This window comes from Salvelinus sp. IW2-2015, linkage group LG11 (genome assembly GCF_002910315.2).
Source record: "Salvelinus sp. IW2-2015 linkage group LG11, ASM291031v2, whole genome shotgun sequence".
Lineage (NCBI taxonomy): Eukaryota > Metazoa > Chordata > Actinopteri > Salmoniformes > Salmonidae > Salvelinus > Salvelinus sp. IW2-2015.
In genome coordinates, this window is record NC_036851.1 from 40,282,166 (window position 1) to 40,297,196 (window position 15,031).

At 45.4% G+C, this 15,031-nt stretch overlaps 1 protein-coding gene across 1 annotated transcript; it reads right to left on the minus strand.

Annotated features, from left to right (window-relative positions):
* Window positions 1-2,684: 2,684 nt before the first annotated feature.
* h1m (linker histone H1M) lies at window positions 2,685-4,873 on the minus strand. Its single transcript, XM_023997492.2, has 5 exons — window positions 4,674-4,873; window positions 4,318-4,583; window positions 3,959-4,073; window positions 3,244-3,290; window positions 2,685-3,068 (listed from the first exon to the last, which is right to left on the minus strand). Exons 1-5 carry the CDS (start codon window positions 4,765-4,767, stop codon window positions 2,757-2,759), a joined length of 834 nt encoding a protein of 277 aa, XP_023853260.1. The 5' UTR covers window positions 4,768-4,873; the 3' UTR covers window positions 2,685-2,756.
* Window positions 4,874-15,031: the final 10,158 nt, after the last annotated feature.

Consider the following 15,031-nt stretch of genomic DNA (forward strand, 5'->3'; position numbering starts at 1 on the left):
CACAGAACATTTGGTATGATCAATTTAAGCTCAATGTGTCCTTTCACACCCTTGTGGACAAGGGTGTACAAGAGGTGCATTTTGTTCACTTATGACCCATACACTTCTAATAACGCATGGCAAATGTATCAAATCGATGGTTAGTCCTGACTAGAGCGAACACCAACCTTGTATAACCACTCAGATTATGCATAGTGCAGTGGTAAGCCAAGACTGGGAGAACCTACTTTGCCATCAAACGTCAGAAACAGGGTGTACTAGTAATGCAATTCACCTGGCAGAAGAGGCTACCTCTGCTGAACAGGTCTAAATGGCTATACCAATTTTGGACTCATGAAGAGTAGCTTAAATGCCTCATGATCTTATTTCAACTACTGTACACCAATTTATCTAACTCAGTTAAGACTATTTACAATGGCCTACCCAAAAGCTTGTTTTACTCCCAATGTTTGTAAATGTAAAACTACAGCCTCAACATAATTAATTTGAAATCAGGCTGTCAATTTGAGAGTGGTTCATTTCTCCAGCCCCCAAAGAGTTGTTTCAACTGCCACAAGCATTTAAAGATTGACTCAAACTTGTATCGGTGCATTTTTAACAAAAAATGGGCCTCAAAGCTAGTTCCATTGGGCCCCCATGCCCTCTAAGGACAGATTTAGACCTGGGACACCAGGTGGGTGTAATGAATTATCACAGGGACGCAACTTGTTTTAGAAGGGGGAATACATTAAYACAAACAGACCAGCCTGCCCTGCCGCTCTGAGGTTTTATTTTACCTTTAATTAGGCAAGTCAGTTAAGAACAAATTCGTATTTTCAATGACGGGCTAGGAACAGTGGGTTAACTGCCTTGTTCAGAGGCAGAATGACAGATTTGTACCTTGTCAGCTTGGGGATTTGATCTTGCAACCTTTCGGTAACTAGTCCAACGCTCTAACCACTAGGCTACGCTGCAGCCCCAAGCTGCGTTCATATGGTCCTAAAGCACACCGTTGCCTTGTATCACATTCCAATGCCCGGGGAGGGGGGTGCAATTTCAGAATGTGGGGGGCCCCCCATTTCAGGTTGAAGTTGCCCCCCTGAATTATCCGGTACAACAATCGTTGGTTGATTTGAATTTCCCAGGGGAGACTACACTACATAATTATTTGTTTTTTACAGCAGCTGAGGTTATACAAATTCAAAAAGGCACTCGCACATCTGAGCAATCTTATTTGCAGGTGCATGGCATCAATTGAACAAGATGAAGGAAAAGGAAACCGCACACTGCTCTTGATAGTAAGGGTGCAACTTTCAAAAAATCCCAAAAGCTCTGACGAAGGCCGTGTGGCCGATACGTAAGCTTATTAAATATCGGTGATACTATCAAGAGCAGTGTGCGGTTTCCTTTTCCTTCATACAGCAGCTGAGGTAAAACTCAGCAAAACAAGAACCGTTCCTTTTTCATTACCCTGTCTTTCAAAGATAATTTGTAAAAATCCAAATACCTTCACAGATCATTGTAAAGGGTTTAACTGTTCCTCATGCTTGTAAAATGAACCATAATTAATGAACATGCACCTGTGAAACGGTCGTTATTAAGACACTAACAGCTTACAGGCAATTGAGGTCACAATTATGAAAACTTAGGACACTAAAGAGGCCTTTCTACAGACTCTGAAAACCACCAAAGAAAGATGCCCAGGGTCCCTGCTCATCTGCGTGAATGTGCCTTAGGCATGCTGCAAGGAGGCATGAGGACTGCAAATGTGTCCAGGGCAATAAATGTCAATGTCTGTACTGTGAGACGCCTAATACAGCGCTACAGGACGGACAGCTGATCGTCCTCGCAGTGGCAGACCACATGTAACACCTGCACAGGATCGGTACATCCGAACATCACACCTGCGGGACAGGTACAGGATGGCAATAACTGCCCGAGTTACACCAGGAACGCACAATCCCTCCATCAGTGCTCAGACTGTCCGCAATAGGACTGGCAAAAAGTGCTCTTTGATGTGTTCATCTTCAAAGGAATGAGCGTTACACCGAGGCCTGTACTCTGGACCGGGATCGATTTGGAGGTGGAGGGTCCGTCATGGTCTGGGGCGGTGTGTCACAGCATCATCGGACTGCGCTTGTCCGAGGTGTTACAGGGAAGACATCCTCCTCCCTCATGGTGGTACCCTACCTGCAGGCTCATCCTGACATGACCCTACAGCATGACAACACCACCAGCCATACTGCTCATTCTGTGCGTGATTTCCTGCAAGACAGGAATGTCAGTGTGCTGCCATGGCCAGTGAATAGCCCGGCTCTCAATCTAATTGAGCACATCTGGGACCTGTTGGATTGGAGGGTGACGGCCATTCCCCCAAGAAATGGCCAGGAACTTGCAGGTGCCTTGGTGGAAGAGCGGGGTAACATCTCACAGAAAGAACAGGCAAATATGGTGCAGTCGAGGAGATGCACTGCAGTACTTAATGCAGCTGGTGGACACACCAGAACCCCCCCCCCCCCCYCCTCCTTTGTTCAGGAACACATTATTCAATTTCTGTGTAACTTGTTCAGTTTATGTCTCAGTTGTTCAATCTTATAAATATTTACACATGTTAAGTTTGCTGAAAATAAACTCTTGACAGAGAGAGGACATTTCTTTTTTCTGAGTTTAGTATGCAGGTCTACATTAAAGGATACCGCAACAACTTCAAAAAATAAGCTTTATTCATAAACATAAAGTAAATCTTTAAAACCCACATTTGCATGAAAGGAGAACAGTCACTCAGCTGCTCCCTTCTTGCCTCGTTTCCCTGTGGTTCTAGCGGCAGGAGCCCCCTCGCCCTTCTTGGCCGCCCCCTCGCCCTTCTTGGCCGCCCCCTCGCCCTTCTTGGCCGCCCCCTCGCCCTTCTTGGCCGCCCCCTCGCCCTTCTTGGCCGCCCCCTCGCCCTTGGCTGCTTTGGTGGTCTTCAGTGCTTTGGGCTGGTCCTCAGCAGCCACCTCAGCCCCTCCTTCCACGGCAGGCCTCGTCGCCTTGGGCTTCTTCGTAGGGGCCACCTTGGAGCCACCAGGAGCCTTCTTGGGTTTTGCATCCTTGAACATGAAATTGACTGTCAGATTAACCATACAATCACCCATTGATTAGAGCTAACATTTTGCCATGATAAAGCCCAAACAGAACAGTACCCATTATGACCAAGGTACATAAACTGCTTACCCACCAAAGCCATTTGAACTACGCCAATAGTCAGAAAAAACAACAACTTGCCTCTGAAGTCTTCTCCTGCTTTTTGGCTGTAGTTCTTTTCTCAGAAACTAGTGATGTAAATGGAGCGACATGCAATCATGGACACCACAAAAAGGAGAAATGAGATACATCTACAAGTCATGAATTAGCATTGTTCTGACAAAGAGGTACTGCGATATTATACCAATACCTCGACTCGAAGTAGCAATTTGTAAAAACTGATTTTTTCTAGGTAGCGCATTGTTCATCCTATAGCTTGTGCTCCATCTGTTTAATTAGTGAGCCAATATGTTTTCAGCACATTTATTTCCATGACTGATTAAAACTAATTTCTCATGCTCTGCAGCAGACAGTGAGCAATATGCTCCCAGATAGCACAAATACATCTGCCCAATGTCCTGCAGATTAATTTAGAATGCCTAAATTCTTCACTCTACATTGTTTATACATCAGTTAGACAAACATTCTATTCTGATGTCTCATCGACATCTTCCCAATGTGCAAACGTGCTCCAAACGACACATTCCCCATGCAATTTCATAGGTCGGCCAAAGGTGTGCTTGTTATCTGGGTTTGGAACATCAGCACCTAAGTATCGTGATAACGCCTCACAAGGTCCCTGGCAATTCTCAGCCCTACATTGTTCAATGCCCTCAATACAACAATTATCCCAACCAATTGGGCAGATAGGGTTACATCTAAACCCAAGGAGTGATGAGCACAATAGATTGTTTACCTGCTTCCTTCTCCTTGGTCTTCCTGGCTCCAGCCTTGGAAGCCTTCACCACATTGGGATCAGTGTTCTCAGTGGCCTTAGGCTTGGGCTCCTTCACCTTACCCCTGACTGCAAGCTGGAAAGGGAGGGTGAAGACAAACTACATTTTATAAACAGCAAACCCATGTTCAACACAATGTTTTGATGTAACGTTAACTTGTATATTAAACACCGATGCTCAAATGTGAATTAAAAAGGTGGCACCAAATCCAATAGGCACATTTGGCAGGTACGCTACCACAGGAAAGTATTTAATTGGTTGACATCTGTAGTCCTAGTTAATTATCCTAACCAAAAAAAGATAGGTAAGGGTCACTTACCCGAAACCTCCCCTGTGCGCCGCTTGCAGTGTAGTTAGGTGGCCTCACTAATACCCCGCTCTCGATTCCTTTGTTCAGGGTCTTGCGCATCATGTACTTCAACCTCACCTGGTCCAAAGATGGATATTTATCTGTTATGTAGTTACGAATGGCCTGCGAGGAAACACCCTTTCGAGAGTCCAATTCCTGCAGCGCTTCTTTGACCATTATCATCGTTGGTGGATGAAGGGGGGTTTTCCGTGCAACATCAGGTGCTTTGCTGGACTCTAACAAAATGAAAATGAACAATTTATAACCGTAAACTAACAAAATATCAGGATACCCTTATTGGCCTAAACAACACATGCGTTACAAACCGGATTTGGCTTTTCCCGACACTTTCTCATCTTTATTGGGAGATTCAGAAGATGCGATTCCTTCTTCGGAAGCTACCGTTTTTTTAGGTGCCATTTCCTAACGATAAATCTTAAATTACCTTAAAAACAGAACGCCTATTTTCTCGCCTTTAAAACCGGATTGGATTCCAAATTTATGCACTCCAAACAACTCCGCAGCAAACCACGTGGTTATTCAAACAGGTGTTCACGGTTATTAGGTAGGCTACCACTCAGGACATATCCCACTAGTGTGAAGTCGATTCCTTTCCTCGCCTCTTTTTCTTCTTTGCATCCTTTCCTTTATTGCTCTGATGAGCTGCTTACATTTACTGCTCTGGCCTATTAAACACGATTCACCAAACATACATGAAATGTGAAAACCCTTAAGCTTCGATCACACCGACAGTGTTATTGCATTTTGGTACACCAGAAGTACATTCATTTCCAATGGAACACTGCGTTTGCAGCATTGTGTTGCAGAGGCAGTTGCAGTGTGTTCTGTGTGGTGCATATGTTGGATTTATCGAACTATGCATCAAACTGTATGCTTAGACGGCTTGAAGGAAATGGTAGCAGAAGGTGAATGTTGAACTTTTGTTGCATGCTTATCCAGAGGATGTTGCGTACCATTTTGCATAAAAACACGGTAGGTGTGATGAAGGCTTTACACCTAGATCACACGGACTGAGTCATTGCTTTTTGGTTACATCAGAAGTACATTAATTTCCAATGGAACGCTGCGTTTGCATTGCAGCGGAAGTTGCAATGCATTCTGTGTGGTCCATATGTTGGATTTATCGAACTAGACTTGACAGAAAGTAGCAAACTGTGAATGTTGAACTTCACACATGTCTAGTAAAAAATATTGTGGGATTACATAATTTAAAAAAAAGTGTGACTCCAGAATTTCATTAAATTTTTTATAAAACTGATTTACAAAGTAAAAAACATTATTTATTCGATGATATCTACACATTTGTGACAGCCTATAATATAATTTATCTTCAAAATGCATAGTTGAAGGAAATTACAATAATAAATAGTCAAGATAGTAGAGAGTAGGCTCTCTCAACAATGAGACCAATGTTGCAAAAGGTGGTCTTGATCGTGCTGTTGGACTGGGACCAGCCCCGCCGAAAGCTCTGGTCTGTGTGGGTCCAGGGATGGTTGAAGTCCCAAAAGCAGGCAGGGGAGTTCCACCGTCTCATTCAAGAGCTTTGACTGTTTGGAGAGGAATTCCAAAGCTACTTTTGTCTGGACCGAAGCCAGTTCGATCACCTGCTCCAGATGGTTGGAGACAGGATCGCCCGGATGGATACCAACTACCGGGAGTCCATCAGCCCAATTGAACGCCTGGCCATTTGTCTCCGGTAAGGAAAATGCAAAATGCAAATTACGGTCAGAGCGGACCATCGGGTTCTTGGTCACCTCCCAGCCCAAGTCCATTCTCACCTGATTGCTCAGTTTGGCCAAGTGGCCGCAGCTCTAGGAAGAGTCTTGGTGGTTACAAACTTCTTCCATTTAAGAATGATGGAGGCCACTGTGTTCTTGGACCCTTCCCCAGATCTGTGCCTCGTGTCCTTACTTGACTTGATACCGTAATTTGTTACGTTTGTTACATTTACAGCGTTATTCTAAAATGTATTAAAGAACTTCTTATGGCTGCAGGGGCAGTATTGAGTAGCTTGGATGAAAAGTGCCCAGAGGTGCACAGAGTAAACGGCCTGCTCCTCAGTCCCAGTTGCTAATATATGCATATTATTATTAGTATTGGATAGAAAACACTCTGAAGTTTCTTAAAACTGTTTGAATTAAGTCTGTGAGTATAACAGAACTCATATGGCAGGCAAAAACCTGAGAAGAAATCCAAACAGGAAGTGGGAAATCTGAGGTTGGTCGATTTTCAACTCATCGCCTATCGAATACACAGTGGGATATGGATCAGTTTGCACTTCCTTACGGCTTCCACTAGATGTCAACAGCTGTAGAACCTTGTCTGATGCCTCTACTGTGAAGTGGGGCCGAAGGAGACAGGAATGAGTCAGGTCTGCCATGAGCTGACCATGCTCTGACCATGCGCGTTCACATGAGAGCGAGCTCTGTTCCATCGCACATCTGAAGTCAGTGGAATTCTCCGGTTGGAACGTTATTGAAGATTTATGTTAAAAACATCCTAAAGATTGATTCAATACATCGTTTGACATGTTTCTACTGACTGTTACGGAACTTTTTGACATTTCGTCTGCTTTAGTGATCCCGCTTCCTGACCTTGGATTTGTTTACCAAACACGCTAACAAAAATAGCTATTTGGACATAAATTATGGACATTACCGAACAAAACAAACATTTCTTGTGGAAGTGGGAGTCCTGGGAGTGCATTCCGACGAAGATGAGCAAAGGTAGTGAAGATTTATAATGCTATTTATGAGTTTTGTTGGACTGCACAATTGGCGGGTAACTGTATGGCTTCCTTTTGTGGCTGAACACTGGTCTCAGATGATTGAATTTTGTGCTTTTTGCTGTAAAGCTTTTTTGAAATCTGACACAGCGGTTGCATTAAGAACAAGTGTACTCTTAATTCTATGTAAAACATGTATCTTTCATCAAAGTTTATGATGGTGATATTTATGTTTATTGACGTGGCTCTCTGCAATTTCTCCAGATATTTTCGAGGCATTTCTGAACATGGCGCCAATGTTTAAACTGAGGTTTTTGGATATAAATATGAACTTTATCGAACAAAACATATGTATTGTGTAACATGAAGTCCTATGAGTGTCATCTGATGAAGATCATCAAAGATTAGTGATTAATTTTATCTCTATTTCTGCTTTTTGTGACTCCTGTCTTTGGCTGGAAAAATTGCTGTGTTTTTCTGTGATTTTGCTGTGACCTAACATAATCGTTTGTGGTGCTTTCGCTGTAAAGCCTATTTGAAATCGGACACTTTGGTGGGATTAACAACAAGATTGCCTTTAAAATGGTATAAGATACATGTATGCTTGAGGAATTTTAATTATGAGATTTCTGTTGTTTGAATTTGGCGCCCTGCCCTTTCACTGGCTGTTGTCATATCGATCCCGTTAACGGGATTGCAGCCATAAGAAGTTTTAAAGCCAAAAACAGGTTTAGAATTTTTGGCAAATTTATACAAAATAAAAAAAGACAACATCACATTTACATAAGTATTCAGACCCTTTACTCAGTACTTTGTTGAAGCACCTTTGGCAGCGATTACAGCCTCGAGTTTTCTTGGGTATGACGCTACAAGCTTGGCACACCTGTATATTGGGAGTTTCTCCCATTTTTCTCTGCAGATCCTCTGAAGCTCTGTCAGGTTGGATTGGGAGCGTCGCTGCTCAGCTATTTTCAGATCTCTCCAGAGATGTTTGATCGGGTTCAAGTCTGGGCTCTGGCTGGGCCACTCAAGGACATTCAGAGATTTGTCCCGAAACCACTCCTGCTTTGTCTTGGCTGTGTGTTTAGGGTCGTTGTCCTGTTGAAAGGTGAACCGTCGCCCCAGTCTGAGGTCCTGAGCGCTCTGGAGCAGGTTTTCATCAARGATCTCTCTGTACTTTGCCCCATTCATCTTTTCCTCAATCCTGACTAGTCTCCCAGACCCTGCCGCTGAAACACATCCCCACAGCATGATGCTGTCACCACCATGCTTCACCGTAGGGATGATGCCAGGTTTCCTCCAGAAGTGACGCTTGGCATTCAGGCCAACGAGTTCAATCTTGGTTCAGAAAATCTTGTTTGTCATGGTCTGAGAGTCCTTTAGATGCCTTTTGGCAAACTCCAAGCGGGCTGTCATGTGCCTTTTCCTGAGGATTGGCTTCCGTCTGGCCACTCTACCATAAAGGCCTGATTGGTGGAGTGCTACGGAGATGGTTGTCCTTCTGGATGGTTCTCCCATTTCCACAGATCGCTCGGTCAGAGCGACCATCGGGTTCTTGGTCACCTCCCAGCCCAAGTCCATTCTCACCTGATTGCTCAGTTTGGCCAAGTGGCCAGCTCTAGGAAGANCGGTCAGAGCGACCATCGGGTTCTTGGTCACCTCCCAGCCCAAGTCCATTCTCACCTGATTGCTCAGTTTGGCCAAGTGGCCAGCTCTAGGAAGAGTCTTGGTGGTTACAAACTTCTTCCATTTAAGAATGATGGAGGCCACTGTGTTCTTGGACCCTTCCCCAGATCTGTGCCTCTACGCAATCACTGTCCCGGAGCCCTACGGACAATTCCTTCGACCTTATGGCTTGGTTTTTGCTCTGACATGTACTGTCAACTGTGGGGCCTTATATAGACATGTGTGTGCCTTTCCAAATCATGTCCAATCAATTGAATTTACCACAGGTGGACTCCAATCAAGTTGTAGAAACATCTCAAGGATGATCAATGGAAACAGGATGCTCCTGAGCTCAATTTCGAGTCTCATAGCGAGACTCAACATACTTATGTAAATAAGGTTTATTTTAACCATGTGCAAACATTTCAAAAAATCAGTTTTTGCTTTGTCATTATGGGGTATTGTGTGTAGATTGATGAGGGGAAAAAAATATTTACTCAATTTTAGAATACGGCTGTAACGTAACAAAATGTGGAAAAAGTCAAGGGGTCTGAATACTTTCCGAATGCACTGTATTTTATGTGCAACCTAGCTAGCTAAAGGGCTTTCTAGTTAGTAGCCCCTATGTGATATCAGATGTACTTTCACAGAATGTTCATTAGGCCTATTACTTTTCCCAAAGTTTGTTTAAAATCCTTTTTTAATTATTAAATGTTACCAAATGAAAAGAATGTGGGGTGCCTTCTGCCCTGATGAAGGTAGGCTAGTCTTCTCCAGGACCACTTGTTGTTCAAGACAGTTACAGTCATTCATTGCATTCCAATCTCATGAGGCCCTATCCTGGATACCAGCTGCCATTGCCAAGGCCTGTAAGGATGTTCAACAAATTACTGTCCAGGGCAAGGTTAGTTGTTGAATTTCGCCTTTGGGATTCTGGCAGCCCGGTGGAGAATGTTCCAGAGAGTTCTTGGTCTCAGCCCTTCAAATGTTGATGCCTGCGTGCTCTCCACAACTACCTGCGGAGGGCATCCCAGGAGCCGCTCCGGATGGAGATGGGCACGCCAAATGGTCACCTACCTGATGTCACCAGGGCCGGTGTCAACAATGCCCATAGACAGGCACTCCAGGTAAGGGAGAAGCTAACCACCTACTTCTCATTTCTAGCATGGCAGCATGCCGTGGAGTGAAACGTCTCTTTTAGGAGGCCACTAACACAAAGGTTATTTTAAGAACCTTCCACCATTGTCCATAAAATAGCATTTTTCCCTCAGTATATTTTATGTCTCATTGTTTCTCTTAGTTTGGAAGTGATATTAGGGGAAATTTGGGAGTAAAGACCACACCTCTCCCATTAACATCAGTGTTATACAGGAAACAACATGATAGGTATTTGTGTTATAAATATTTTTACAAAACAATCGAAAGAGGTGTGTGTGTGTGCATGTATGTGCGTGTAAATCACCTGTAATCTGTAAGAGGGCAGCAAGAGCATGTCTTTTTGGCACAAATGCAGACAGATACAGGGACTACTCATAAAGATGTAGTAGGGGGGCTTCAGACATGGCCATAAAGAGAAAGAGGGCAGGGCACTGGAGATCTGAGCTACAGAGAGGAGTGGGGGAGAGGTGTGTGTGTGTCTGAAAAAACTAAAAGTGAATGTGTAGCAACAATACAGGTACACACAAATGTCACCTTTAGTCTTGTAAAAGAACAACAAGAGTATCTGAATTCTGAGTTTCAATTCAATCACTTTTCATGCAATCTAAACTCAGCAAAAAAAGAAACGTCCTCTCACTGTCAACGGCGTTTATTTACAGCAAACTTAACATGTGTACATATTTGTATGAACATAACAAGAACAACTGAGACATAAACTGAACAAGTTCCACATACATGTGACTAACTGAAATTGAATAATGTGTCCCTGAACAAAGGGGGGGTCAAAATCAAAAGTAACAGTCAGTATCTGGTATGGCCACCAGCTGCATTAAGTACTGCAGTGCATCTCCTCCTCATGGACTGCACCAGATTTGCCAGTTCTTGCTGTGAGATGTTACCCCACTCTTCCACCAAGGCACCTGCAAGTTCCTGGACATTTCTGGGGGAATGGCCCTAGCCCTCACCCTCCGATCCAACAGGTCCCAGACGTCCTCAATGGGATTGAGATTCGGGCTCTTCGCTGGCCATGGCAGAACACTGAAATTCCTGTCTTGCACGAAATCACTCACAGAACGAACAGTATGGCTGGTGGCATTGTCATGCTGGAGGGTCATGTCAGGATGAGCCTGCAGGAAGGGTACCACATGAGGGAGGAGGATGTCTTCCCTGTAACGCACAGCGTTGGAGATTGCCTGCAATGACAACAAGCTCAGTCCGATGATGCTGTGACACACCGCCCCAGACCATGATGGACCCTCCACCTCCAAATCGATCCCGCTCCAGAGTACAGGCCTCGGTGTAACGCTCCTTCCTTCTACGATAAACGTGAATCCGACCATCACCCCTGGTGAGACAAAACTGCGACTCGTCAGAGAAGAGCACTTTTTGCCAATCCTGTCTGGTCCAGACGACGGTGGGTTCGTGCCCATAGGCGACGTTGTTGCCGGTGATGTCTGCTGAGGACCTGCCTTACAACAGGCCTACACGCCCTCAGTCCAGCCTCTCTCAGCCTATTGCGGACAGTCTGAGCACTGATGGAGGGATTGTGCGTTCCTGGTGTAACTCGGGCAGTTGTTGTTGCCATCCTGTACCTGTCCCGCAGGTGTGATGTTCGGATGTACCGATCCTGTGCAGGTGTTGTAACACGTGGTCTGCCACTGTGAGGACGACCAGCTGTCCGTCCTGTCTTCCTGTAGTGCTGTCTTATGCGCCTCACAGTACGGACATTGCAATTTATTGCCCTGGCCACATCTGCAGTCCTCATGCCTCCTTGCAGCATGCCTAAGGCACGTTCATGCAGATGAGCAGGGACCATGGGCATCTTTCTTTTGGTGTTTTTCAGAGTCAGTAGAAAGGCCTCTTTAGTGTCCTAAGTTTTCATAGCTGTGATCTTAATTGCCTACTGTCTGTAAGCTGTTAGTGTCTTAATGACCGTTCCACAAGTGCATGTTCATTAATTGTTTATGGTTCATTGAACAAACATGGGAAACAGTGTTTAAACCCTTTACAATGAAAATCTGTGAAGGTATTTGGATTTTTACTAATTATCTTTGAAAGACAGGGTCCGGAAAAAGGGCCGTTTCTTTTTTTGCTGAGTTTATGTACAACTAATAATGAATGCTATCCTAAGTATTGAGTAACTTTTTACTTTATGAATTTCATGAATTTTATACTCAAAAAGCCTACTAACATGGACATAGTAAGCGGAATAAGGACAGTTGGAAAATCTCAGTTGCATTTCCTTGATTCCTCGAGTCCTCTCTCCTTACCTCCCGATAAAACCTGACATTCCCTCTCTCTGACCTTCTCCTCCAATGGGTTTTGAGAAGGAGGCTAGGAGAGAGGACGTGAGGAGTCAAGGAAATACAGTTTAGATCCTCCCATGGAGAGAGAGAGAGTAATACAGACAGTCAAACCTCCAGCACCGCATGGAGGCGCGTCAGGTGCTCTTCCCAACCTTGGCTGTGGATATATCATCCAGATATGCTGCTGCGTACTGCTGGTGGGGTCGAAGTACTCTGTTCATCAGCCATTGGAATGTGGGCGGGGCTCCGTGGAGACCGAACGGGAGCACCCGGTACTGATACAACCCGTCTGGTGTCGAAAACKCCGTCTTCTCCTGGGAGGAGGCTGCCAACGGTACCTGCCAATAACCTTTCGATACAGGAGCAGAGGCTACCGTCCGGTTTGGGCACCAACACGATGGGGCTGCACCATGCACTGTGGGACTCTTCCACGACCCCCATCCTCAGCATAGCCTCCACTTCCTGTTTCACGGCCTCCCTTCGGGCCTCCGAAATCTGATATGGCCTCTTTCGTACCGTTTCCCCAGGCCGGGTACGGATGTGGTGTTCAATGAGGGTCGTGCGGCCCGGCTTCTCGGAGAAGACCGCCGTGTTCCGATCGACGAGCTCCCTGAGCTCTTGCTTCTGGGCCGGGTCGAGGTCCTCATTGCTCGGGACCTCCACTGGTACCGTTGGCGTCCTGGGTCCCGACCCTAACACAGCCAAGGCTGTTCTCTCGTGCCACTTCTTCAACAGGTTCACGTGGTAAATCTGCTCTACCACGCTGCGTAAGGTGGTCGGTTGGGCTTCCCACACCTCCTTGGCGAGGTCTAGTAGGCCGTGTGGCCTCCTCCCATAGAGGGGTTCGAACGGGGAAACCCCAGTGGAGGATTGGGGTACTTCTCGGATTGAGAACATTAGGTGGGGTAGTAGCTGGTCCCAGTTCTTCCCTTCCTGCTCGATGACCTTCCGCAGCATCTGTTTGAGCGTTTTATTAAAGCGCTCGACGAGCCCATCCGTCTGCGGGTGAAAAACGAGGTCCGGATCTGCTTGATCTGCAGGAGGGCACACAACTCTTTCATGAGGCGGGACATAAACCACGTACCTTGGTCTGTCAGGATCTCGTTCGGGATGCCCACCCGACTAAAGAGGTGGAACAGCTCCCGGGCGATTCCATTGGACACTGCCGCCGTAGGGGAATGGCCTCGGGATACCGGGTGGCATAGTCCACTATTACCAAGATGTACCTGTATCCTCGTGTAGTCTTTACCAGGGGTCCCTCTATGTCCATGGCGATGCGTTCAAAGGGCACCCCGATTATTGGCAGGGGGACCAGAGGGTTTCGGAAGTGTGCTTTCGGGTCAGTGAGTTGACACTCCTGTCAGCTGCGACAGTAGTCTTCCACTGCCCTCCTCATCCCGGGCCAGTGGAACCGGGCGGCAATTCGTTCCCGGGTCTTCTCCATTCCCAGGTGCGCCCCCAACAGGTGAGTGTGGGMCAGCTGTAGAACGGTTCCTATGTACCGTCGGGGCAGCAACAGTACCTCTCAAAGTTCCCCCTGTTGGCGCGACACCTGATACAAAAGGTTATTCATAATTTGGAAATGGGAGTATCACCAGTCACTCACCCCCGGAAGTAGCTGTCCATCCACCGCTATCACTTGGGCGGCGGCAGCTTTCAAATTCGGATCCTCCCACTGGGCTGTCCCGAATTGTCCCCTCAGTTGACCCCTCACGGGAGTCTCGTCTGGCACCTCAAAATCGAGGAGGGGGAGGCTGGGCTCCTCTTCCAGTGGTTCCCCAGGGGGTTCGGGTTCCAGCTCCCCCTCCAACTCCGACTCCGGACCCGTAGAGTCAGGTTGGTTAACTTCTTATGGCTGTAAGCGGAGCCTTGAGTACCCTGGAAAGAGGTGGCCATTTCAAACGGCCTCGTTCTCAATTCTTGCTCGTACAATATGCATATTATTATTAATATTGAATAGAAAACACTCTCTAGTTTCTAAAAACGTTTGAATTATGTCTCTAAGTGAAACAGAACCCTTTTTACAGCTCATTTCCTATCCGGAAGTGAGATTTCCAAAAGCTAAGTCGCTCTTCAAAAGCTTGTCTATATAAGGTCATGTCACTTAGGACTGTAGAAACACGTCATACACCTTCCTCTGGGTCTCATGCGGAAGTGAGAACAAAAAGGAGTTGAATATCTCTTTCAGAGAATGCATACACCCTCTTTGAATGAGACGACCGCCATAATTTATTTTTCCTGAAGCGCGAACTCGGACAAGGACTCTCCACCTGGAAAACGGTCGTTCTCGATGAATATGACATCTGGCTTCGATTTTTTTTGATACATGTCACAATATCATCCTAAAGTATGTTTTTTAAATATAGTTTAATTATATTATTTAAATTTATTCGGGATTTTATACGTGATGCGTAGGAAGAATTTTTTTCAAGATGGAGAGGTTAGCACAGGAAGGCCAGTGTGTTTGCTAATTCAAGAGGGAAATAGTTCGTTTTGGATCGAAACAAAGCTGGTTCTGAACAAAAGACCCATTGTACAACATTCTGAATGAAGATCAACAAAGATAAGGACCACAATTCTGGGGGTGCTATTTATATAATTCTGTCGAACTGTGTATGCTCCGTTTGCTTGAGGTCAATGCTGTTTGCTATGTTTGCTATTGATGTAAGCTAATATGGACGATATATTGTGTTTTCGCTGTAAAACACTTAAAGAATCGGAAATATTGTCTGTATTCATGCTGTATTCACTTTCATTAGCTATCCACCATATATTTTTTTCTGAAATGTTTTATGATGAGTAATTAGTA